The sequence below is a fragment of the Pelodiscus sinensis genome, chromosome 4 (genome assembly GCF_049634645.1).
Source record: "Pelodiscus sinensis isolate JC-2024 chromosome 4, ASM4963464v1, whole genome shotgun sequence".
NCBI classification, from domain to species: Eukaryota; Metazoa; Chordata; order Testudines; family Trionychidae; genus Pelodiscus; species Pelodiscus sinensis.
The window spans coordinates 20,408,865-20,433,294 of record NC_134714.1 but is presented as its reverse complement, the minus strand read 5'-3'; the positions used below and the strand labels follow the sequence as shown (position 1 = coordinate 20,433,294).

Genomic DNA, 24,430 nt, shown 5'->3' with positions numbered 1-24,430 from the left:
AAATACACGTCTTTATGGTGCTGGTGCAGTAACAATGACTAGGTCAAATTTTACTCTTTTACACTGCTGTAAATCCAGACTAACTTCACAGACTGCAGCAAATTGCTCTGCATTTACATGAGTGTAACAAAGTAGAATTTAGCTTAATGTTTATATTAACAGCTGGTGTTGAAACAAAAAAAGATGAACTTCATATACATAAGACTGCAGTAGGGAGGGAAAGATAAAATGCTTTTGGTCAGAAATGAAATGGAGCAAACTGCATAATATATCTCTAGTAAATTAAATAAAACAGTTTTAAGAAAAATATGACTAGAATCTTTAATTTTCTAACATTGAGTTTTGGAAACAGGTTTAGATTAAAAAACCACAGTCATGTGTGACATGAATATTAGGGATATTCAGTTTCAGTTAATCAGCTAATTGAGTAGTCAATGGAATTTCCATCAACTACTCGATTAGTCGATAACGGGGGCGCTTACTATTCCTTTGAGCCTCTCCCTTTGAAATGCATGGCTCTTGTATATTTTGAAGGGAGAGACGCAGCTGGAATGCTGCCTCTCTCTTTGAAATGCATAGGAGCTGCCCACAGGTCTTGTATATTTCAAAGGGCGAGGAGCAGCAGTGCACTGGCCCAAGTGAGATTGTTTCAATCCCGACTCATGCTACTTCCCTGCTGCCCTCTGCCTCCCTGCTCTCTCAGCACTGGCTTGAGCTCCCTCCCCCGCCGTCCTTGCTGCCTCCCTCTGATAGAGGCAGCAAGGGGATGGGGGAGCAACTAGTCAAGTTCCTAATTGACTACCTGATAAGCATTTGCTTATCAGGTAGTCGACTAGTCACTTACATTCCTAATAAGTATTACTACAGCTTATTTTTCTGCTTACTTTATTTTTAACGAAATGGTACAAATGCTCTCTTCTCCTGTTTTGAAGTATATAGGAATCTGGCGAATGTCTCATGATTCTTAGTCTATGAACCTTTCCTCCTTCCCCATCTCCTGCTGCTGTTTAAATTAATAATGTATATTTACCTATTGCCAGTTCTATCAGAATTAAGGTTACAGTAGGACTTCAGAGTCACAAACACCTTGGGAATGAGGCTGTTCGTAACTCTAAAACCGTGTTTCTTAAACCGTGTTCCGTGGCATACTGGTGTGCCACGAGGCAGTCAGACGTGCCGCGGAGAACAGAATTCAAAATGGCCGCCCTTAGGGCAGGCGACCTTATAACTTTTCCCCAACCCTTTTGTCCCCTCCCCTGACCTTTTTGTTGAAGGGGGGGGGGGGGGAATCCTTGGTGTTCCTCATTTAAAAAAATGTTTTTTTGATGTTCCTTGGTCTTAAAAAGTTTAAGAAACACTACTCTAACGTGATGGTTGTTCATTCATAAGTTTACAACCAAATGTTGACTTCATGCAGCTTTGAAACTTTACTTTACACAAGAAAAATGCTGCTTTCTCTTTCTTTCTTTGGTAGTTATATTCAACACAGTATTGTACTGTATTTGGGGTGGGAGGGATTGTTTCTAGCTGCAGCTGCCTGGTTGCATACTTCCACTTGCAAATGAGGTTTGTAATTGACTGTTCAGCTCATAGCTCTGAGCTTATACTGTACTTTTTAGAGTACTGCTTTCAGAATTGGGTAACCTCACAATGAGAGAACCTACAAAAAGGGATACAAAAAGTCAGATAATGGGATACACAGACCAAGTCTACACCGGCACTTCACAGCGCTGTAACTATCTGGTTCAGGGGTGTGGACATGTACGTACGCGCCTGCACACATGCACAGCAAGTTACAGTGGTGTAAAGTGCCAGTAAAGTATGAACCAGGCAGGCTATGGTGCTGGGAACCCTCACTTTTTACTCCACCCCAGAGCCTAGAGGGGTCTACAAATCCACTAACCCCAGAAGGGTTAATCTGACCTATGGGAAGCCCTAAACCTCAGTCCTTCCTGGCCTTTTACTTCCACTTCCTACCCCCAGATCACCAGGGAAGGGCAGTGTCTGAGCTGGGGGCCACTTCAGTGCGGGTTGTGGGATTTGTTAGTTTGTTTTGTTTTTGCTTCTCACTTGCGTGACTTCCAAATGATTTTTCTGTGGGTCTTTATCCCCCAACCTAAAAAAGGTTCTCACCCCTACTATAAATGAAGACAATGTTGAAAGCTTTTGTATTGACTTAAATTAACAATTTAACTTTCTTATGTTAGTTTACAACACTTAATCTGTATTAAAAAATGGATTAACATTTCCTTTATTACTGGTTAAATTAAACTGTTCTCCTTAGCTGCAGCACTAGCAAAATGGCTCAGGAGTAATTGTATAGTTAACAGTGAGTTTCCATTAGGAGCTAGAGGTCCACGGAAAGGTCTGCATTGAGTTGGGTGGGCCATGGGCCAAAACGTTTGAGAACCAGTGGCCTAGATTAAGGGATAGAAATGAATCTCCCTCCATGTCGCTTTTCTCTACAGAATGACTCTTAACAGCAACATTCCAGACAAGGCTGTTTTCTATTTAGTGATCAGAGCTGCTCCAGGGACAACAACTCTGCTTTGCATCGGCCTTTGAAAATTCAGAATTTTATTTTTGTTCCATGTTAGAATGAAACAAACCTTTTTGAGTGTTTTTTTTTTAATGGAATTGTCAGAACAGGTTTTCCATCAGAAAACAGCTGATCTTTTAAGTGAAAGTCTGGTCAGAAATCAGTCTTGAACCTCAGAAAACTTCCTTGAAACGGATACATCTTGGAAACCTCTTAGCTTTGATGAAATGACATTTAGTTGAAAATGTTCTGGACAGCTCTACCAATGATAATTAACTATCGGCAGTCCTAGAGCAAATTCAAACCCACCAACGCTCACTGGAATACCTACCTTTTTTTTACTTTGGCTAAATCCTGTGTTCAGCATTGCTGAATCATACTTCAGTGCCATATGAAAATAGATTTTGGATTCTTCAGTGATGGGAGTGGTATGGCTTCTTCTGTCGCCAATTGTGAAGCTCTTAAAGATAATATCAGGCCTGTTCTAGAGGTGCTCTAAATGAGTTATGCAAATGTTTCAATGAACTTTGGTCACCTCTAATATTAAGGGTACATTTTATTTATTTATATATATATATTATTAAAGTCCTCAATTGGATGATGCTTACAACTTTCAAGAACAGCTTCTACTCATGTTCTTATAATCATGTTATAGACATAGCATGTGTCAAGTGTTTATAATCTGTTAGTTTCCCATATGATTATCAATAAATGCACTTCTAATATAAAGCATGACCCAAAACCCGGTAATAATTCATTCGGTTTGGGAACATATTCACACTAATCTGCCATATCTATCCTTTGGCTATTGCATGAGCAAAATAAATCTGAAAAAGCGAGAATTTGATCTCTGTTGAAAAGCATATTCAGTATAAGCTTAGCCTCATCTGTCAACACACGAGAGGGTATGGCACTCCTCTGATGTATAAGTAGATCTAACCAAAGCCCACTAAAGTCAAGGCAGTCTTCACATTAAAGGTAGTAGGTCTAAGAAAGGCCTTTGGCTACAGTATTGTCAGCAAGGGTAGTTTCATTAAGCACATTGTTTGACAGCTTCTACATTCTGGAGACCAAAGAGGGATATTATGGTATAGCTTAAGGAACTGTCCACACATCTCCATTTTGACAGCAGATGGACTTCCTGTAAGAATCTTCCTTTCTCTTTTCAAGAAAGGAAACTTCTGTTTTCACATTTTCCCCCCATCCCCTCTGCTGTTGATGCCAGCCTGGATACTTCCCTTTCTCCCCCTTCCTTCCCATATGCACCTGTGCATGGATTGCACTTTCTAAACCTGTTCACCACGCAGTGATGCTCCTCATTCATCTCCCTTCTTAAAAACTCAGTTGTGTCCTCCTTGAGAGAGCTATTCTTCTAGAAAAGAGCCCTGTGAGGTGTGTGTTTACCTTACTGAAGTAACCCTGAGACTGTGTTGTTATCTCTCTCTCCTTCCTTCCCTCCCTTTTTGTGTCCGTATTATCCCAGCAGCATGTATCATACTTGAATTTGGACAGTAAGCATTTTAAGAATTATTTCCATTAAATCCATAGTGTGCCTTTGGGTGTGCAAAATAATGAATAATTACTTTCCTGTTCTCTGCATTTATTGTGCATATCCTTATTGTCCTACCTCTTGCCCCTACAGATTAATGTCGGCCATTAGTACTGCCTAGAGACTATTTCTTTCCTGACCTGTGAGACTCCATCAGTTCCTGCTGCTGACTCATGTCTTGCCACCACTTTATTATCATTTGCTAGCTTTGAGAGTTGCAGCTGAGAGACAGGCAAATGTGACTGCATATCGCTATTTTATTGTATTTGCTGCACCCAAATATATGATGCATGTGACCAAATCTTGCAGTCATCCCCACAAATCTACTGATATGCTGTATGAATATTATGCTGACATAATATTTGATAGTGCTCTTTAAATTTTTTAACTTTTTCTTACCTCCTAGCAATCTGAGACTGCCTGTGGATTTGTGAGCTTCTCTAACCTTAACCTCTGAATTACAGGGTTGGCAGTGGAGATTCAAGTCAGATACACCCACATCTGCACAGCCATACACATCTGTATTTTAAAAATTAAATGTTTTGTTTGTTTAAAAACAGAATCCTATAATCAGGAAGTCCGGGAAAGATCCTGTGCAGATAGATACTGGAGTAACTAGAGGGGCTCCTATTATATACAGGGTTTTGCACTTTTGTTCAATAGTTCTCAGTCCCCACCCCTGCTATACAAATTGTTCCAGTACCCCTGCCTGTGCGCACCATCTGTAGCAACCAAAGGTAATGCAACTCAAAGTTTGGATTCCTACATACAAAAGCTGGTGGGTTTCCAGGAGACCACATTTAAGTATCCCTTGCCAGGTGAAAAGCAAGCTAGTTTAATGTTTAGAACTGGTTAGCAATCACTTGTTTGCATTTTGCTTCCTGGTAATATACTGTTGGGGTTTAGTGATCATGAGGTGATGTGTGTCTAGATAGAATTGCATTTATAGGTAATATACATACTGGTGTGGTGTGATGTGTTCTACATAGTTTTGAAATATCATAAACTATTTTAAGGGATCAAATATGCCCTTCTACAACAGATGAGGAATAAAATAAACATGCAGATCAAGATGGCTGGGGTCTGTGCAGAAATTTTGCTTTTAAAATCTTGTTACAGTAAGGAGTGAGTGAAAAGAACAGCTATGCCTGAGCAATCAATAAGGTTTGTATGGTTATTTAATCACTACTTTGCTGCATTTCCCACACACTGATGGGAACAGTGGGAAGATGCAGAAATACCACATGGTATTTTGGCACAAATCCTTCTAACCATGGAGTGCCTTGCAGCTAGGCAGGCTGGGAGTAGGACGTACCTAGCTCCATAGAGCTTGAGGCTCATCAGGGGAGAAGGGAATGTGAGTGAGCTGGTGGAGAGTGGCCCATTGATCTACAGAGTTGCAAGCAGCTACAAAGCCTCTGTGGTTTGTGCACAGGAGCTTAATCCCTGCCTCTGGCTCCTTGGTCCTTAGGTTGGTACCCCATATAGGCGTTGGCTTCTTCCTTTCCCTGGGTTGTCCTCTCCACCACCCCGTTTCTTCCCACCCCATCTCTTCCCACCCAGTTTCACCCTCTCTCCAGAACACATCTCATCCCTCCTTCTCCCCTCCTCCCAGCTCCTGAACACCCCAGAACCCTGTTTTGTGCTGGGGTCAGTGTGGGGTGCTGGCTACTGGTAAATGCTAATCACTCAATTTTTTTTTCCAGGAGTGCTCTAGCACCAGACATGGAGTTGGTGTGCCTATGGTTCCCCATACATTGTCAATAGTTCGGGTTATGAATTTTGCCCACAGGAAGAGAGATCTGTCACAGGAATCTGCCTGATGCCGTTATGTGTGCACACTGCAGTAATGTAACTCTGTGGCTGAACTTTTAAATCATAAAATATTTAGTCAGTAAAGAGAAACATCAGGCTTGCAAAGCTCATTAACAATGACCACAGGCTTATTCTGGACCTGTAGCAGCTTGAGTGGGATTCACAGATGGTGTTTGCATGCAATTACATACCTGATTTCTACAGCAGTAGCTGCCATTAAGAACAGCTTTTTAATGCAGTGTAAAGTAACCTAGATTTTGCTGTCCTCATACTACTGATACATACGTGGTAATATGCTAGAGAGTAAACTTAATTTGTAAGACCATTTATATTACAACCTATCAAAAACTCAAACAACTTAGTGTATAACTTACAAAAACTGTAATTGTCCCAGAAATTGTCCTGCTTTCAGCACATACCCAGTGTAAACAGTTCTGGGACAAATTTACTGCTGTTGTTTAGGGAATGGAATCCTACTGAAGACAAGGACTGAATTTAGCTTGTTGGGTTTTAAATATGAGAGAGAGAGAATATTATTGTGGAGACATTATTGCAATGTGATTAAAATCTTAGCACAAACTGAGCAATAGATCGCAAACATTCAGTGCCCCCTGCATTTGGCTGCTTGCCTAAATGATCCTGTATCCCAGAGAGAGCAGCCAGATAAAATTGTTTCCTGCTCCTAGCAAAAGCCCTCTTTGGAGTGCTGCAGTTTGAAACCATTGTAGGCAGCATTTTGCTGAATTCTACTTTTCAGTTGCTGATTAGGACTCAGGAAAAAATTGAAAAACAAATTGGGGAGATGAGAGGAAGAAACTATCAAGGAGTGTTATCATTACGTATCAGTAGCCGAGGAGGAAATAACCTTTTCTTGCCCTTGCGCTGCACCAGAAACATCCAGTTAATGCCCTGCATTCGTAAGGTACTGCAGATTGGGTAGCAATGGCAGTTTCTTAAATCCCCAATGGATAGATGCTGAATGCAGTGAACTGCCGTGAATGCAGGGGGGAAATATTAATCTGTGAAGGGACCTATTCTGCATGGTGTTGAGAGCCCTGAACTCGGATTGAAGTCAGAGCAGGCCAGGCACTTAGTGCTTCACAGGATTGTATCTATAATGTTCAGCACCTTTAGAAAAGCTAATTTCTACAAGGTTTTGTGACTAAGAATTGCTGTTCTCATAACAATGGGAAGCTGAGAACGTTGGCAGGAAGGGCAGCCATGTAAGCATCTTTAGAAAGGAGAGCATTGACGCCGTTAGTATAATAGAATTTTATATGGTTACATGTATTCTTCCTGTGTTCATAGTACTCAAGTGGTGACAAAGTGATTCCTAGTAACCTCACTTAAGGAATTGCAGTATATGGAATATGCACCTGCACATGCCTCCTTTTTAAATTCAGCATCTTGTTTTATTTCTGGTCTTGGGTTGGAGCATTTGTGGGGGATCTTAAAAAAGGAGAAAAACAACATCTTCTGTGGTGTTTTCAGAGCAGATTTAAGAGGAAGGTCATTAAAAATTTAAAAGAATATGAAGAAGGAAACAAGATACACATACAAGCTGCCTCGCTTTCTACTTGTGTCACAGCTGTGCTGACAGTTCTTCTGTTTGCTTCTTTTACATAAACTGCGGATAGATCCAGAGAGAGTGCAACATTAGCCAGTTGGAAGGTAAAATAATTACATTCCCTGGGGGTGCAAAAGTTCTGTCATGCAATCATGCCTTCTGGCAGGAGACATTAGGTCAGGATTTTGGTCACTTGAGCATCTTGTGATCAATAGCTCACTGCTGTTGTCCTAAAAATCAATCCGAAGACAATATCACATTGCTATGCATATGTTAGTTCTAATAGTGTCCTGCTTACCATATTAGAATCCATTTTAAGAGGATGGGAATACTTGTGTGTGCCTCTACAACTCATGGATGGGAGTGTCTGTGTGCTGTTTTTTGGGTGCCCATGGTAATGGGCCCCTCCCTGGTGTATGTGTGATGCTCACCTCAATGTGCTAATTTTTTCCTTTGAATAGGGAGAACTTCAGGCAACAATTTGGTTAGGTAATCTGTACAGTGAAGAAGTTTAGGAATTTGAGTTTGCTTGTTTGCTGTTTTGTTTAATGCAAGCATTACAGTAATATTATTTTGAAATAACTTAGTCTACGTCTACACAGCTTGCAGTTATTTTGAAGTAAAATTGAAATACTGTCAAGCTGGCGGACTTCTTACTCTGACTGCTGTAACCCTCACTGTATGAGGAGTAAGGGAAGCCATAGGGAGAGAGCTCTATTTAAAAATAAGTGCCATGTATATGCTCCCAATTTCAGAATAAGCTATTTCAAAATAAACTATGCAATTGGTGTAGCTCAATTTGCGTAGCTTATTTAGAGTTAAGTCCTGCTGTGTAGACACACCCTGAAATACAAAATCCTCTGGCTTACTGATATAGGTCTAATGCAGCATGGTTCTCTAGCCCATACCGGATTGAAACCATGTATGTGGTTCTACTTCATTAAGATTATTTACGTGCTTAAAGTTAGGTATGTACTTTTCTGAATCAGGGTTGTGTAGGTCACAATACTGCAAGATGCTGAGTCCTCTTAAATCTTATTGGCATTAGTGGGAATTGAGTGTGCTCTGCACCTCACAGGGGTTTAGTCTATAGCACCTTGAATATATGTAGTGCTCAATACTAAGAAGCAATAACAATAATTCTTGTTCTGAAGGGCTTTGCTTGTATGGACACAAATAGGACTTTCAGACATTGATACTTGTCAGCAAAATTTCACCTAATACAAAAGTCTTAAGTGAGATGTAACAATTTGTTCTTGACTTTCCCCCAAAAGAAATTTTGGATAATGGTTGGAGAACTTATGGTTTCTGTGCATATAATGTTTGTTTTATTTATCAGGATATATAGGAATAAACAATCACAGTGATGGGTAGGTGCTTTCCATAACATCAAGTTTTCTTTCTCAGCTCATGTGTTGGTTCAACAAGTGATCTGAGGACCCATGGGGAAATTGCTTTCTGTAAATGTTGAATCAGAAAGATGTAGGAATTTATAAAGAAAAGGTTACTTTTGAAGGCAAAACATTCAAGTCTTGCATGACTTTTGATCCGTGTTCCTAGAATCTAAACATGGAGAAAACCCATTGGGTCGTCTAGTGCATGTCCTTGCTAATGTGGGGCTGTGTGCTGTTATAAATTTTACTAATGATTTCATTCATTCTGTGTTTTTTTTTTTTTTTTTTTTAATATTCCAAGCATTTGAGCTTATGCTAATTCACTAGGAAAGACCATTCTACAGGCACTTAGACCTTTGTGTCAAAGTGTTTCAAATATTTTTTTGTTTTGTTTTTCTTTAGGTACCGGAAGTGGTTCTCTTTCTCATGCTATCATCAGGACGGTGGCTCCTACAGGGCATCTGTACACAGTGGAGTTCCACCAACAGAGAGCAGAGAAAGCGGAGGAGGAGTTCCAGGAGCATAAAGTAGAACACCTTGTTACAGTGAAGAATCAGGACGTCTGTAAAAACGGGTTTGGGGTCTCAAATGTTGCAGATGCAGTATTCCTAGACATTCCGTCACCTTGGGAAGCAATAGGACATGCAAAATCAGCACTGAAGATTGAAGGTATCTTCTCTTCTATACTCAGATCTGTGGGGGTGTGTGGTTTCTGCCTTTGAACCTACATATTAAGGGTATACCCATTCTGTTGTGTGATCTCCATTCTGGTGTCAAGTCTGTTGTCTTTTCTCAGACGACAAAAAAGTCTTCACATTTACAGAGAGAGCCTTAGAAGAAAAACAATCTTCTCCCACAGGTTTCTGTGACAACTGCTGCAGTTGTCATGTGCCACACATAAAAAGCTTTTGAACCTCTGTCAAGCATATATTCTAATGGATCCAAGAGAGTGTAGGAAGAACTGACGAAAGTAAATCTCTGACATTTCACTGGAAAGTGTGTGTGTGTGTGTGTGTAAGAGAGAAAGAGAAAGAACTGGAACAGCACTTCCTGTTAATCATTGCAGGTTTTGAGTAGAAGAGGTTCAATAAACACCACACACCTAATCTCTAGAAAAGTGATTTTACTTAAGTATGCCCGCTTTCTTTCTTTTTCAATCCTACCCTTTTAGATTTAGTGAGAATTTTGTCACTGACTTCAGTGAGAGTGGGACTTTAGGGCTTTTCCTCATGGGGAAAGTTTTATCTGTTACGATGGTATAGTTATCCTGATATAAATGCCTCTATGAACATTCTTATTGTTTATAGAAGCAACATAACTTATACTGAATACAGCCACTGTTATACTGGAATAAGTATGTTCTACCAGTCATGCTTTGTCGGTTTTACAGCAGCAGTTCTCAACCCATAGGCAGCTTGTGGCCCAATCAGCACACAGCTGCAGCCCATGTGACATCCTCTGGGATATGCAGATAGTATGTAGGCCACTCCCACATTCTATCTATAAACAGAGTGAGCTGCATATCTGGCCTACTTTAGTAAATAGGTTGAAAACGAAAACTACTAGTTTACAGTCACACCTTATCTTACACCCTCTTAAAAAAAATTCCTGTGTAGACAAGGCCTTGGACAGGCTATGATATCCTTTATTAAATGCCCTAGTTTAACCACAAAGAGAGTTCTCCTAATCAAGAGCCTGTTCCTGTATAATGCAAAGCATCTCTTTCTAGGGCCCTGATTCAGCAGGGGACATAGTTACTGACCTGCTAAAATCCATTTATGTTCCTTAAAGCACTGAAGAGTGTGCCTAATTTTAAATGCATTCTTAGGTCATGTTGAAGACAAGAGGAGTTTAGCATGTATTTAAAGTTCATCCCATGTTAAGTACCTGGCTGAATCGGAGTCTGTGTGTGGAGATCCCTCCGCTGTCACTCAAAAATTTCTAACAGTTTGCCAGAAGCAGTGTACAGTTTAAAATCACAAACAAACAAAAAATCCCATAATGAATGTTCTGGGCTTGCAAGGGTTACAGTTGCATTTCTAGCTGCTCCCAGTGTCTGCTGAGAAACTAATTCACACTGTGCTATGGAATGCCCTTGCCATGCTCAAATTATCTAATCCAATGAGCGTAATACTCAGATGACTCCTCAGCCCCAGATGAAGGGAGCTGCATTGCGCAGTACAACTTGAATTATTTAGCCAGTATATGTTGAGACTGCTAAGTAGATGTACTTGAAGCTTTCCAGGCTTAGAATCCTTGGAACATTGCAGTGTCTGAGATCCTGGAAAGCTGATTTTATTTATATAGATTTATAGCTAGTGCTGTCTCTTGTTGTGTGCTGTAATAGAACGTCCACTTACCCAGTGCAAAATAGAAAAAAGTCACATCTGGCTGCTGCTAAGTGGCCCTGTATTACAGGAAGGCAAAATTGTCAATCCCCTTTTGAAATTAGGATTGTTGTAAACAAACCACACTACCCGAGAACTGACAACACTGTAAGGGTTTGGCTACAAGGCGCATTAAGCCTGGCATCTGGGCTCCTGGATTCAGTGTTTCTAAGCCTACACTTGAGTGTCTTGGATTTACAGTTGTTAGCTCTGGGTTTGCCGGTTGTGCTAAAGCAGCAATGGGCCACCTAGGCTAGTGAGTGTACCACATGAGTGGCCCTCCTTCATTTCAGTGGGCTGCAAGACCGTCATAACCAAGACAGTCTCCTGGGATAGAGTAGATTTGCTAACTGCACTTGTGTGCCTAGAATTTTAGGGATGTGCTGATTGAACTGTAGCACTGCTTTGATTGGATGTACAGGGAGCTTTTACAGTTCATGTTGTGTGCAGTCAGCACACACTTCGCTTTAAGTGCATCTCACTTTAGTAATATTGGTACGAAAAAACCGACATGGCCAGAATCCAGCAGAATCTGGCATTCCTGCTCATGAGCAATATAAACAAAATGTCTTGTGGGCCACACATACAACCCTTATGGGCAGCATGTGGCCTGCAGGCCACAGGTTGCCCACCACTGTACTCATGTGTGCATCCTGCACTACACAGACTTTCTGACATGGGTCTATGGCTTGTGCTATGTTCACACTGCAAACTGGCATGGGCTCAAGGCACAGCAGCCCTTGGGCTGTGACCCGCCTTCCCACCCAACCAAGTTCTATGAGCCAGATCCTAAGTGCTTGCTGCCCTCAGTCAGATTGATTTGTGTGTGGACAGAGGAAGGCTTGGACTCACACCTGAGTCAGAGCCTCGGCTTGGAGTACGGTGTAGACATACCTTAAGTCTCCTCATTTGGATGTTTGCACTACTTGTTATGCTGAAGACTGATTTATGTTGCAGTACAACATATATTTTCCATTATCAGTGTTGAAAATCTATTCCTTTGGTGGGTACCATATAACAAGAAACAATGATGATTGGAAAGTTTAAAAAATGCTACCAAGGTGACTGAAAAAATCCCTAAAAGAATATCCGAATGTGCGTTTTTGTTTAGCTGATTTCACATAATCAAAAGCTATTCTATAGTGGGAATACTGAGTACACTTAAAGTCTTTATTCACCAATGCTCTCAGTGATGAGTGGTAATTATCATTAGAGAAAATGATTTCTCATATAGGGAAAGATATGTGGGGGGACACACAAGCTATTCATACAGGAGATTTTATTCTAAGTAAGATGGCCATAATGCAAAAATAACAACAATGCAATTGGATAGTAGTCATTTTATTACTTACAGTCTTAAGAACAGATACTTAAATATGCTTATTCCAATCTTATTTTAATGTACACCATTTTCTGGTGGTCTCCCAAAAACACACCACAGAATTAATAATTATAATAGAAATATCACCTAGAAGGATATTAAGAGCTATTATGTTCAACAAAGCCTTACAATAAGCATTCTTTTCTTCTCTACTCGGTCCCAAGCTCTGAATAGCTGTAGTTCAGTATTTTTATAGGCTGAAGGTTAATAGTCCTGTTTAAAGAGTACATTTTCATGTTCCTGCCTTCAATTGTCCTGGCTTCCCCTTTTAAAGCACTGCTGTATTGTGGAGAATAAAATGGCCAGTGGATTTGTGGCTCAAAAGCCCTTATTTTTTGTTAATGATGTGCTCTGTGCCCATTCAGACTCCTCATCTCCTTAGCTGTATGCTTCTCGGCCGATTTCCCTTTTCATACCTATACCCAAAAAAAAAAAAAGCCTTCTAATATCTCAGTGGCTTGGCAATGCTTCATTGCCCATTTTGCTTCCATTTCCAGACCTATGCTCTTGCCTTGGCAGCATCTGTTGATTGATATTTTTTTCATAGCTATAGCTGATGTCTGACCTTGATTTTTTTGGTAAGATCTTACCTACCCCTGAGGCTGAATAAAAAACAAAGCGAGAAATCTGCCCCAATAGCCATGTAAATTAAAAATAACCTGATTGCATATAGTCTCTAGATATTCTAGAACTCGTTACTTGCAGAATACTCTAAGCTGAGTAGAGTTGAACCAAAGCTTTTTAATGTTAAGTCTCCAACCATCCTTCCCTCCATCATAAATGTTATCCAGTGCTTTCAAGGCTGCAGAAGACTATGTTCATGCAGACTTCTAAATTTTCCTTTAATGATACAGGCAAAGTACAACTGTATGTGTGGTGTGTTTTACTCAAGACTTTTGCTTTATAAACATTGTTGGTACTGCTTAGATCAACAGTCTGAGTCCTAAACTTATGCAATGTTAACCCTTTTATCCAGACTTTCCACTTCAATTTAAGTGACCTATTAATTAAAAGAAACTTGCACAGTTATTCTTAAGATATCAACTGAGGCATGTGACCCAGTGTTGGCAGGTTAACTTATTGTGATGCCTGTCTAGTGCAAATAATTGGTCCACTGAGGTTATGCCTTGTCAGTGGAAGGTTCCTCTATATAAGTCTTACTCTGAGGGCTTGTGTTTATTCCTGCGCTAACGGTACAGCAATGCTTTGCACTTTTTGTTTATTCAGAATAGGTTTTAAACAGGGCTTTAGCTTCCCAGCACAAGATAGAATGTTGTGTAATCATTATCTCATTATTCTTTCAGACAGTGTCTATAAATTTTTTTTATATATATAATCACCACCAACAGCCCTGTGAGCAGGGTAAAGAATTATCTGTATTGGGCTAACATCAGCTTTCAACTTGGGGAAAAAAAACCCTTCAGTGTACACTGTTTCCATGCAAAAGGTTTCATTGATTTTTTTTTTTTTTTTTGGTTTGTTTTCCCCCTTCCCTCTCCTGAACATTATATGTTGTTCATGGTCCCCCTGCCTATAGCAACCTACAGCTGGCCGAGGGAGAAGGGAAAACTATGCCACAGGTTTTTCCTAATTTGGGGGTTAATGGGGAAATCTTCAGAGGAGTCTGTGGTGCAGAGAAGTCAGTGTCATCTGTCCCGTCCTTGATATCATTGACATGAGGGTTTGCTGTAAGCTCCCCTCCCCGCTGATCAACTGAAGTTCCTCTATTGAGCAGCCATTGTGAATTTGAGTTCTAGAATACTTTCTACACTAGAGTATTTTACTTCAGATTAATCACTTTCCAATTAACCAGAGGTCACTGACACAGTAGCGCTGGCAGCAGCCAGGGCCGGGTTTAATATTGTGGGTTTTCTTTTCATCCATCCCACACAGAATTGGCTTGAGCCCCTACCCAGTAGCGTGGGAACTCCACACACACCTGGGTGCCTGTGAGAGGCAATGCTTCCTAACTCGCCAACACAGAGTCTAAAGAAACTTTTAATGGAAGAGAGAGAGAAGTTATATGGCATTAACTTGGGAAAACACCACAGACCGTTCATAGCCGCTCTACAAGTAAATGTCCACAGCTCAAGCAGATTGAGCAATGTTCTTTGCCTCTCAGGCTCACAAGTCCAGCAATGTAAGTGTCCCAGTCACATGCCCAGCCTTTCTCTGTGCCCCACTCACTGTTACTGCCTTGGTGAGGGCAGACCAGAGCTCAGAGGTGATTTTCAGAGCTCACCTCCCACCCTTGCGGGGGTGGGAATAAGAGGCATCTCACCCACTCCATTGGCCACTCGCTGCTGCTCCCACCAGCCACCAGCTGGCCACTCCCACCAACCCCCTGCTGGCTGCTTGCTCCTGCCAGCCACCCCGCTGGCCACTCGCTGCTGTTCCCATTGGCCACCAGCCAGCCACTCCCGCCAGCGGCCTACTGGCCACTTGCTCCTGCCAGCCATCCCGCTGGCCACCTGCCCCTGCTCCCACCGGCCGCATGCTGGCTTTTCCCGCCAGCCAGCCACCTGTTCCTGCCAGCCACCCCACTGGCTGCTTGCTGTTGCTCTCACCAGCTGCCTGCCAGCTGCTCCTGCCAGCCACTGGCTGGTTGCTTGCTCCTGCCAGGCGCCCTGCCGGCCACCTACTGCTGCTTCTGCAATGGCTTTGGGCTAAACCTAGTGATTTCAGCTTTTTGTGAAGTCAGTTTCTCTGATTTCAGCTCTTGGCCCACCACATAGTCTGGCCAAAAGATTCCAGCTTCTGCTGGAATAATATTTTAAAATAATAGGAGACCCCTTATGGTGTCTGTTTTTAGTTCTATCCTTAGAACAGGAGAGGAGAGGGGAAGAGAGAGAGAGATTGATTGAAACAGTCTTACAGCTCATGCCTGGAGGGCAAGTAGCCTGCTGGTTCAAGCTCCTTCCCCCAATCCCATCCACTTGAGTCTGGAAGGGAAAGGCTTGTCCATCCAAGACTCTTTACAATGACAGTCTCTCTCTTACAAGCACTGGTGGTCATATTTTACAATTCGTACATTTAGGGTTAACATGGTTTGTGACCCCACAACAGTCACATTAGTTACAATAGGCAAAATTCCATTCTTACAGTTGACCATCCATCAGGCCTATAGCACTAGCTGAACTGGGTTTACATAACCACATCCAGGATTTTTTTCCCACTCTAGCATGAGCTGTATTTACATATCAACAGTTGAATACCTTGCAGGGCTAAACAACTGAGTGAGCATAACCACACCCAGGACTCCTGTCCCCTTTCAACGGGCTGCTTTGGAAGCAGTGGTTCAGACCCCGCTTACATTTATAAAGGCCTTTCTCACTGTATCGGAGTATCTCACAGTCTTTCGTAGGTTTATAATCATAGCATCCAGGTGAAGTAGGGAAATGCTGTTATCCCCATTCCAGAGACTGAGACACAGAGAAATTAAAAAACATGACCAGGGTCACACACGGTGTATGTGGCAAGACATTGAATTGAATCTAGCAGACTCACACCCTTACTGAAGACCATACTCCACCAGTGCACACAGTGCTCAAACTTTTCGTGATGCTCTTGTTGCCACAAGTTTGTTCTAGGATCAACAACAAACATTTGACCCCCTTGAATAAGCTAGGGATGTTAAATATTGGTTAATTGAATAGTCAATTAACCTAATTAACTCTATTCGGTTAGTCGACTACTCTATAGTCCCCAGGCAGCCCCTGCCTGGGAGGAAAGGATCTGAGCTCCCAGACCCGAAACAAGCTGGAACTGAGCCAGGCTGCCTGCCTGCCTGGCTCCTAATATACTTTAAATGCAGAACCACAGCAGGAGTGGGTCCAGGGCCCAGTACAAGGACTGAGCTGGGCTGCTGGCCAGCCTGCTAAAAAATTTACTGGCAAAGGGTGGGGGGGGCATGTAGTGTATGGCATTAACCGATAAGCTTTTGCTTATCCGTTAATCAACTACATTATTACATCCCTAGAATAAGCCTTTGTAGAGTATAAGAGGTAGCCATTTAAATGTGCCTTGAATTAAATAGCAGTTTACTAACTAGAGGTTTAAAAATGCAGTATAAACAAAGCTACAGAAGGGGGACTGTAGGCTGAGAGAACATGTGGTCTAGTGGATCCAGCACGGGATGGAGAACAAGGGTCTCCTGCATTTCTGAAAACACAGGTTACTATGTATGAACCACAGGCCCAAGCAGCTGAGCTATGCTGGTCCTGCAGCAGGAAACCAGAATGGAACAAACCTAAAATACCCCTCAGGCCAGCCTGCACACAGTACCACAGTAACAGCTCACTCTTGTCCAATATCTTTTGGGAATGCATCCGCCCAAAAAAATTAAAGTGAGGTCTGTGGAAAATTGTATGTACAACTCTTACTAACGGTCTGGCATATGATTCAGTGAATATTTTCTGAATAAGAGAGCTTTCATTTTCCCTGTCAACAGGATCCTCTAATTTCATTGCCTCACCCACATGTACATTTGCTTAAAGGACATCCTGTTCTCCCGTTAGACATGCAATATTTTTAGTGTTCTAGTAGCACAGAGTAAATGCCATAGTGATGTTTTTCTGTGACACTGCTACCTCGCCCCCACAAACTATTAGTGCCTATGTTTTCTGGGATCCTTGTAATTTAACACTCTTCTTGTGACACTGCACTGAAATTCCACAACACAGTGAATTGTGTTCTTTTTTCCTAAGAAAAACAAAATTCTGTATTGTGTCTCCTACATCATAGAATCACTTTCAAAGTTCAGAATAATTGGCCCCTTTGTATAGAACTTTATGGTGCTTTTCTAATTCCAGATTCTCTGCTCAGTGTTGAGAACCCCTCAGTGGTAAAATGATGTAGCAGAGCACCTATGACCTATAATAACCTGCAAAAGACAGAGTACATCATTTGTGTTTATATTCTGCATCCTTTTGAATCTGAAGTGTGCATTAGAATTCCCAGGGGGAAGGGGAGTGCATTGCCAGTTTTTCTTTTTAAACTGGGGCCATATCTAAAGTACCAGGTCAGTTTTTAGCTAAGTAAAACTCTTGATTGCAAAGAGATGTTCATCATTGCTCAGGCAAACCACCAAGGCCCAAATTCTGTTCTGCTCTACGTATGTGTAAATCTGGTATTATTCTTGAAGTCAGCAATGTTAGTTGTTCTCGGTTTTTATTTATGTGACCTAGAACAGACATTAGCCCTTTCTAAGGATGTCAGGATGTCCCTTCATTATTAATTATATGTTTGTCCTGTATGTTGAAAATACAACGCAGTATGCAAGTGCCAAGTATTATCTCTTATCCTCACCCCTTTTTCGTATCTTTCTCTTTAATCTTTCCAACCCAAGTTGTGCTTTGACTTCTGTGAACTCTCAATTCCCTGCTTATTTATCGTGGCTGCCAGCCACTCTGTGGGCTCATCCCCAGCCTACAGCTTGGTGAGATTTAACCTCTGCCATAAACGTTTCCAACATTCACTGCCTGTAACATGAAGGGGGAGGGGAACACTTTCATACAGATTCATTAGTCTCTTCCCCTCAACTGTAGTTCTTGTCAGAAGCATTATACATGAATAAACATAACATTTTTAGACAGCTCCTCTGATCAAAAAGCTTACACAGCTTCCCAATGTGAACAGGATTAATCTCAGATAATTACTCTATCAATTTATGATGACACCTAGATCTCATTAAACAAATTTAGTAGCAGTAGATTGGCTCCTTTGAATGCTTTCCTTTGAGAAAAATTCAGTTAGGAAGTTTCTGGGTTTTAGCTGTTTTTACTACCATTGGGTCCAGTTCACCCCATGATTGTCCAGAAACAGAACAGGGTGCATGCAAGTGAATGAGAAGAGCATACGTGTCTTCACTTCATTCATGAGGGAATCCTCCGCATGACAGAACAAAGGAATGCAAATTCCAGTCTCTTAAATCCTAAGTGCCTCCTGCTATCTAAAGGACAACAGGGCTCTTAAGAACTGTGAATGCTGGAAACTAGATTTACACCTTTGTGACGCCTGTAATGTACGCATTGTTGGATAGCCGGTAGTCCAAAGGGTCTGATGCATGATGCAACTCACTGGAGGGGGAGTTCAAAACTATCCATCCCCGCACTTCCATAACTTGATGTGGCATGGCAAGCCTTTCCATCTTTGTCTTATCAGCAAGCCTCACATCATTACTTAGGATAGTAATAGAGAGGCAGCCGTGTTAGTTTTTCCTTTTGTTTTAGCAAGATCAGACTATGTAGCACTTTAAAGACTAACAAGATGGTTTCATAGGTGATAAGCTTTCATGGACCAGACCCACTTCCTCAGATCATATTAGGCTGAGCCAGTTTTCAGATGAGCAGTTGTGTCCCAAGTTCCAGTGGTTTTCCTACTCCAGAAATGTCAAGTTAGTCAGAGCTTTTCAGTCTTTCATTTTGTTCCTCAGATCTGTTATTTACTTGCAGAATGATCGCCTGAATTGCTTCCAGCCTTTCACTAAGAATCACTGAATGACCAACATCATCAAAGTCAAATCTGTCCTGCTGGCTGGTCTGTACAGGAAAAAGTTTGGGAGACCTCTCTCCCAACTGGTAGAAGCCTTAAAGCCAAGCGCTGCTTGTTTACTGCAGCTAAGCTGATTTTTAGGTTTGTTATGGGATACACCTTGCGTCTTTAATAACAAGAGGAAACAGGTAATCAAAAATTAGTAGAAAAACTGAAAACATACAGGTTCTTGTACCACCTTCACGACTACAGCATCTGAGCACCTTTCCGTAATGCATTAAGCAATGTGACCTCCATTCTGCTGTTCCCATCTGCATATTGTCCCAAGTTCATATGCAGGAATTTATGGGGGGGGGTGATTTTTTGGTAAATAGACCATAAGGGTGTGAATGCACCCCGCTGGTCCCCCAAGTAAGCGGGGAAATCATCCCCAGCCTTCCTGTGGCTGGCCAGAGCACGGGGGAGGGAGGCTCAGGCAGTGTGTCGCTCCTGCCTTCCCCTGGCTGGCTAGAGTATGTGCGTACGGGCCTGTATCTGCATATTATCTGCTGTTCTCTACATATTTAAACAGGTTCTTCTTCCTTTACTACCACATAGTCTGAACACTTGAATTGTGCAATCTCTCTAAACAGTCTAGTGTGTGGGCTGTCAGAGTTTGTTTTGGTAATCCTTGCCAAATTTGGGATAGACATTGTGTGGTCAGCTTAACTACCCTGTGAAAGAAAAAGCATGTTGTGGTTTCAAGACTTGACAAGAATTGCTGATGGCTCGTATTCCAACAGCTGTGTGCAGGCTTCATCCATTTGGCAAGTCTTGTGGATTTGTATATCTAAAGCCATCTTGAAATCTTCAGAGTCCAACTAACTCAGCAGAATTGACTTACTATAAATGTAAAGCACTTTTGCTTTGTGGCTTTTATTTCAGTATAAACCACCCAAAAAAACCTGAATGAAGCACTAGAAGAACACTGATATTTCTGCATCTTATTTCTCTGAAAACAAAGAGTCTATTGTGAAATGACATTTAACTGAGACACTTGTTTGGTGTCCCACAAAATGACAATGTATTGTCTTTCTTTACAACATGCATATATTGTACTAATTTTCTAATTATATAACAGAAATTTCCCTCCCGACTTCTCTGTGCTGTAATATCCACAAAGACTAGAAACGTGTACTGCTTCCCTCCTCCCCCCCTCCCCCCCCAAAAAAAGAAATCCTGTCAGCTTCAGAGTAATTTTGGTAGCCGTGCAGATGAATACATATGATACCCTGTTTCACTGGTATTAGCTATATGGATGTGCAGCTAAATAGCAGTCATCAGGCTTGGTGGATTATACAACATCCCAAAGTAATTTTTACAGGTGGCTTTTTTAATTTTGACTTTGGGGAATTGCTTGACAAAAGGCTGCTTTCTTTTGAAGATGTATGTTAAGTACCATTGACAACGAAGACTCTATTTAAAGATTAAAATAAAATCCAATCCAAAACCTACTTACTGCGAAATGGATTAATGGTCACAGAAAGAATTCTTCCCCAATCACTGTCCAGCACATCACTGCTGCACTGTAACTGGGGCATTACAGCAGCACTTACACTTATACCTGACACTCTCTTTTTTTAGATCTGTAGCTTAGGGGGAAAAAATGACATAAACCAGCTCTCATGTGGGACCAGTTTGGCCTCTGTTTTTAGCCAGATACTTTGCTGTCAAATACATGGGCTCTTTAACTGCTTACATAACTGGATTTTAGGAGGTCTGCTTGGATTAGTAGACATGGAGAATGAGAGAGATGGGAAGGAGTGCAAAGCAGATCAATGTTCATTTTTATCTGAACATAATAATATAGCTTCAGCTTTTTTTCATTCCCCTCCTCTCATCTACAAGTTTTCAGTAGGGTCAGTTGCATCATGGGACAGACATTACATCATGAGTAAGACCACATGACCTGGATTTATGGTAGACAGTGTCCCTATAATTCCTTGATCTGATTTGGCTGTGGCTTTTTAGAGTAAATCTGACTCGTTCTATTCCCAGCTCTAAAGGTGACATTGAAAAGGTGGGGGGGAGAGGTTAAAAATACTCAGTATTGAAAAGCAAGAGTCTAAGGAGTGCTTCAATAGACAGGAAAGTAACAGTATATAATTTAAAGTTTTGTCTTGTGGTGTAAAGGTTTTAATGCATATGCCATGAAACTGCCTGATCTAACAATCAGTAAATCCCTACTGAATTGCCTTTTACATTTTGTTTTGAATTTGATAATCAGGAGACATGAGAAAAGCTTGCTTGACTAAAAGGGTAAAGTTCTAATAACACTCCATCTATGGAATGGAGATTACTTTATATCTACACATGCCATCTGTCTCAGACATAGCCAGTTGTGTGTCTGTGTGTGCACATGCACGTCCTCTTGTGCTTTTATTATAAAGGCAATGTTGTAATGTGGAGCAGAGTTAGAAACCCACTTCCATCTTTTGCATGAGTCAACTTCAGTTTAGTGCATCAGTCCAGTGGTCATGTGTTGATTCCAAGAAAAGTCAGCGGTCTGAAGTGATCAGTTGTAAGGCTGAACCACAAATACTAAGTGTGTATTCCAAAAATGATTTAATCTGTCATTATGTTTGTACTTAAAGTGGGCTGAAGCATCTTGAAAAATTATCACCATTTTTATGTTACCATTATAAACTGCACCGTTATCTCCTTGGAGATCTTTATCTCTTATGCTTATTAGGTATTTTAATTATGTATGTGCACTGTATTGAGAGAATTTGAATAAAGATTAATTAAATTGTTGTTTTCCTCTCTCCTCTAATGCCTGTTTTATTTTGTAGGTGGACGCATCTGCTCCTTCTCCCCTTGCATTGAACAAGTTCAGAGAACCTGCCTGGCTATGGAAGAACATGGTTTTACTGAGATTAACACTCTGGAAAGTCTGCTTCGAGTATACAATGTTAGGACAGTTAGCTTGCAAATCCCTGACCTTGGAAAAGCAGCCGAGGATAATTCTGGTACTGGGTTTGACAGCAGCAACCAATCAAATCCAGAGAGCTTGTATGGTATTCTGCAGCAGGGAACTGCCCAGTTTAAAAGTGGTGTGCCACTTAAGGAAATGGTGGGTCATACTGGATATCTGACCTTTGCTACTAAAAGTCTATTTTAATATACTTTTGTGTTTGTTTTTTTTAAGGTCCTCCAAACTTTTACTTGTCAGGAAATTCCATATATAGTCCAATCTATTTGGAATATGCTTTGTTTAAATAACCGAGAGCACTAACCAGCCCAACATAGACAGAATATTTAAGGTCTGGAACAGCACTCTGTTTCTGTCAGAGAGAAAAGATAAAGAAATAGCTAATGGCAATTCATTGGAATTTGCAAAATAAAGCCGCTTGCTGATAAGTTTTGTTCAGTCAGCTTTTTTCTTTTTGGAATCCTTTCTTGGTTTCCCCACCCTATGTAGACACTTCTTGGGGTTTTTTATTTGGTTGAGTTTTGCTATTTATATTGTTTTTTGGATAATTGGAAAGATCCTAGTGGACTCATTGTAGATGCTGAAATTGTGAGCTCGTACAGCAGTAATATTAAGCGGTCACAGAACGAGTGTTCTCTTGGAATAGAATTTGGCTACACAGAGGATTATCTGCAGTGTGTTCAAGAACATGGTCTTTTTCTCCCATCCCCAACTGGCATCTAGTAATCAGAGAAGTCTCACAAGCAGGGTAGCTGTGGAATATAGAAGAATATATTGGGAACATCCATCATAGAGGCTTCAGCTGCGATGGCTCATTCATACTAAAATCTTATGATAGAGCAGCTGCTTTCATTGTTTGTAAGTCAATTGTGAGCATTTACCATCATGTTTTAATGTTACTTGAACACCACTTTGTAAGCCATTTTTCTGAGGTTTGGGGTTTTTTCAATTAAGAATTGCATTATTTTACCCTGTTGCAACTGAATGGTAGAAAAATCACTATTGGAGGGATTTCTCTAACAGTGATATAAACTTAGCAAAATCATAAATATTCTTTAGCAATAATTTACTAGACTACTTATGGGGTCTGTTATATGCAGCTGGTCAGCGTGGTTGATCTATTTTGAACATCTGATTAAATTTTTCGTTTATAGATTAAAATTATTGTGTATGTTTCTGAGACTCTACATATCTTTTTTTTTTTTTAAATAAATTCTCTATTACGTTCTTCTCAGCCACTAATGAGATCTCTCTGCTCGTTGTTTTCCCTGTACGTTGTATTTTGTGAAAAACAAAATATATTGATCCATACTGGGCACTTTCTTTTTCTATTGCAAGCTATTGTATGAACATTTGTACCTGATTTCTCCCTGTTAATGGCAAAAATAAACAAAGCTAAGCTTTTAGCATGTTTACAGCAGAGCTCTAATCTATAATGGTCTAAAGAAAGTTCAACCAATCAGGACAGCACAGATAAAACTGTTGAGCAGATTAAAGGCAGAAAGTAATTCTGTTGAATGCAATCTGTTATAGAAGTTCTACAGATGTAGCTTTCCTTCTAAAATGATATGATTCCATTCCCAATGAATATTAATGGCCTTGGAGGAAGAAGTAAGTGGGCTGCTATACCATTCACTTAGATATATTGTTATAGGGTGAGTGAATGTTTTTTAACCACAGATCCATTGAAGTAATTCTCAGGACTTAAATCAGAAAAGAGCAGGGAAATGCCAAGTTACTACATCTGCCTGTCCTTGCCCTGCTTTATCGAGCATAGGTAGCGTTGGATCTCTGAACTGTCACAAGAGGTTTACATTTCACATGTGCTGAAATACCTGTGACCAACAGGGTGAGTTAAGAATGGGATCCTAGCTTTCGGTCCAAATTACTTCTTTGATACAGAGGTTTTTAATGACTTCATATTTGTTTAAAAGAATAAAGTCAAATTTCAGTCCCACAAGAAGACTTGAAATGGAAATACCGATGGCCCTTACAAAGTGACAACCAACCTTGGCTCTGATATCCTCTCCAAAATCCCTTGTCTCCCCACAATTCTGACCAGTTCAGGTGGACATCACCTGAGCTGCACTGGGAGCATTGTCTGGCAGATGTGATACTTCAGTTATGGTGGTTGAACTTTTATACTGTTGTGCATCTAACAGCCACAACCAGCTTCACCTCCATTATGCTGGGTGCTATGCAAATGTGTTATAAATGACAACCTGTTCCAAAAAGCTTCCAGTCTGGGCGACAGGAAGACAAATCATTGAGTTCCTGAGATGAAGAAGTAGGACAGATAGCATGGGGCATATGGAGTAACAAATATATAACTCTG

The 24,430-nt window shown here is 40.9% G+C and overlaps 1 protein-coding gene across 2 annotated transcripts in view; it reads left to right on the top strand.

Moving 5' to 3' along the window:
- The window catches only part of TRMT61A (tRNA methyltransferase 61A), a 42,531-nt gene extending 19,030 nt beyond the window's left edge, over positions 1–23,501 (top strand). For both annotated transcript variants that reach the window (XM_025188615.2, XM_006130998.2), the window contains exons 3-4: positions 9,267–9,533; positions 21,956–23,501. In XM_025188615.2, the coding sequence (XP_025044400.1) occupies positions 9,267–9,533; positions 21,956–22,284 (596 nt within the window). In that variant the 3' untranslated portion in view covers positions 22,285–23,501. The remainder of the gene's footprint in view (positions 1–9,266; positions 9,534–21,955) is intronic.
- Positions 23,502–24,430: the final 929 nt, after the last annotated feature.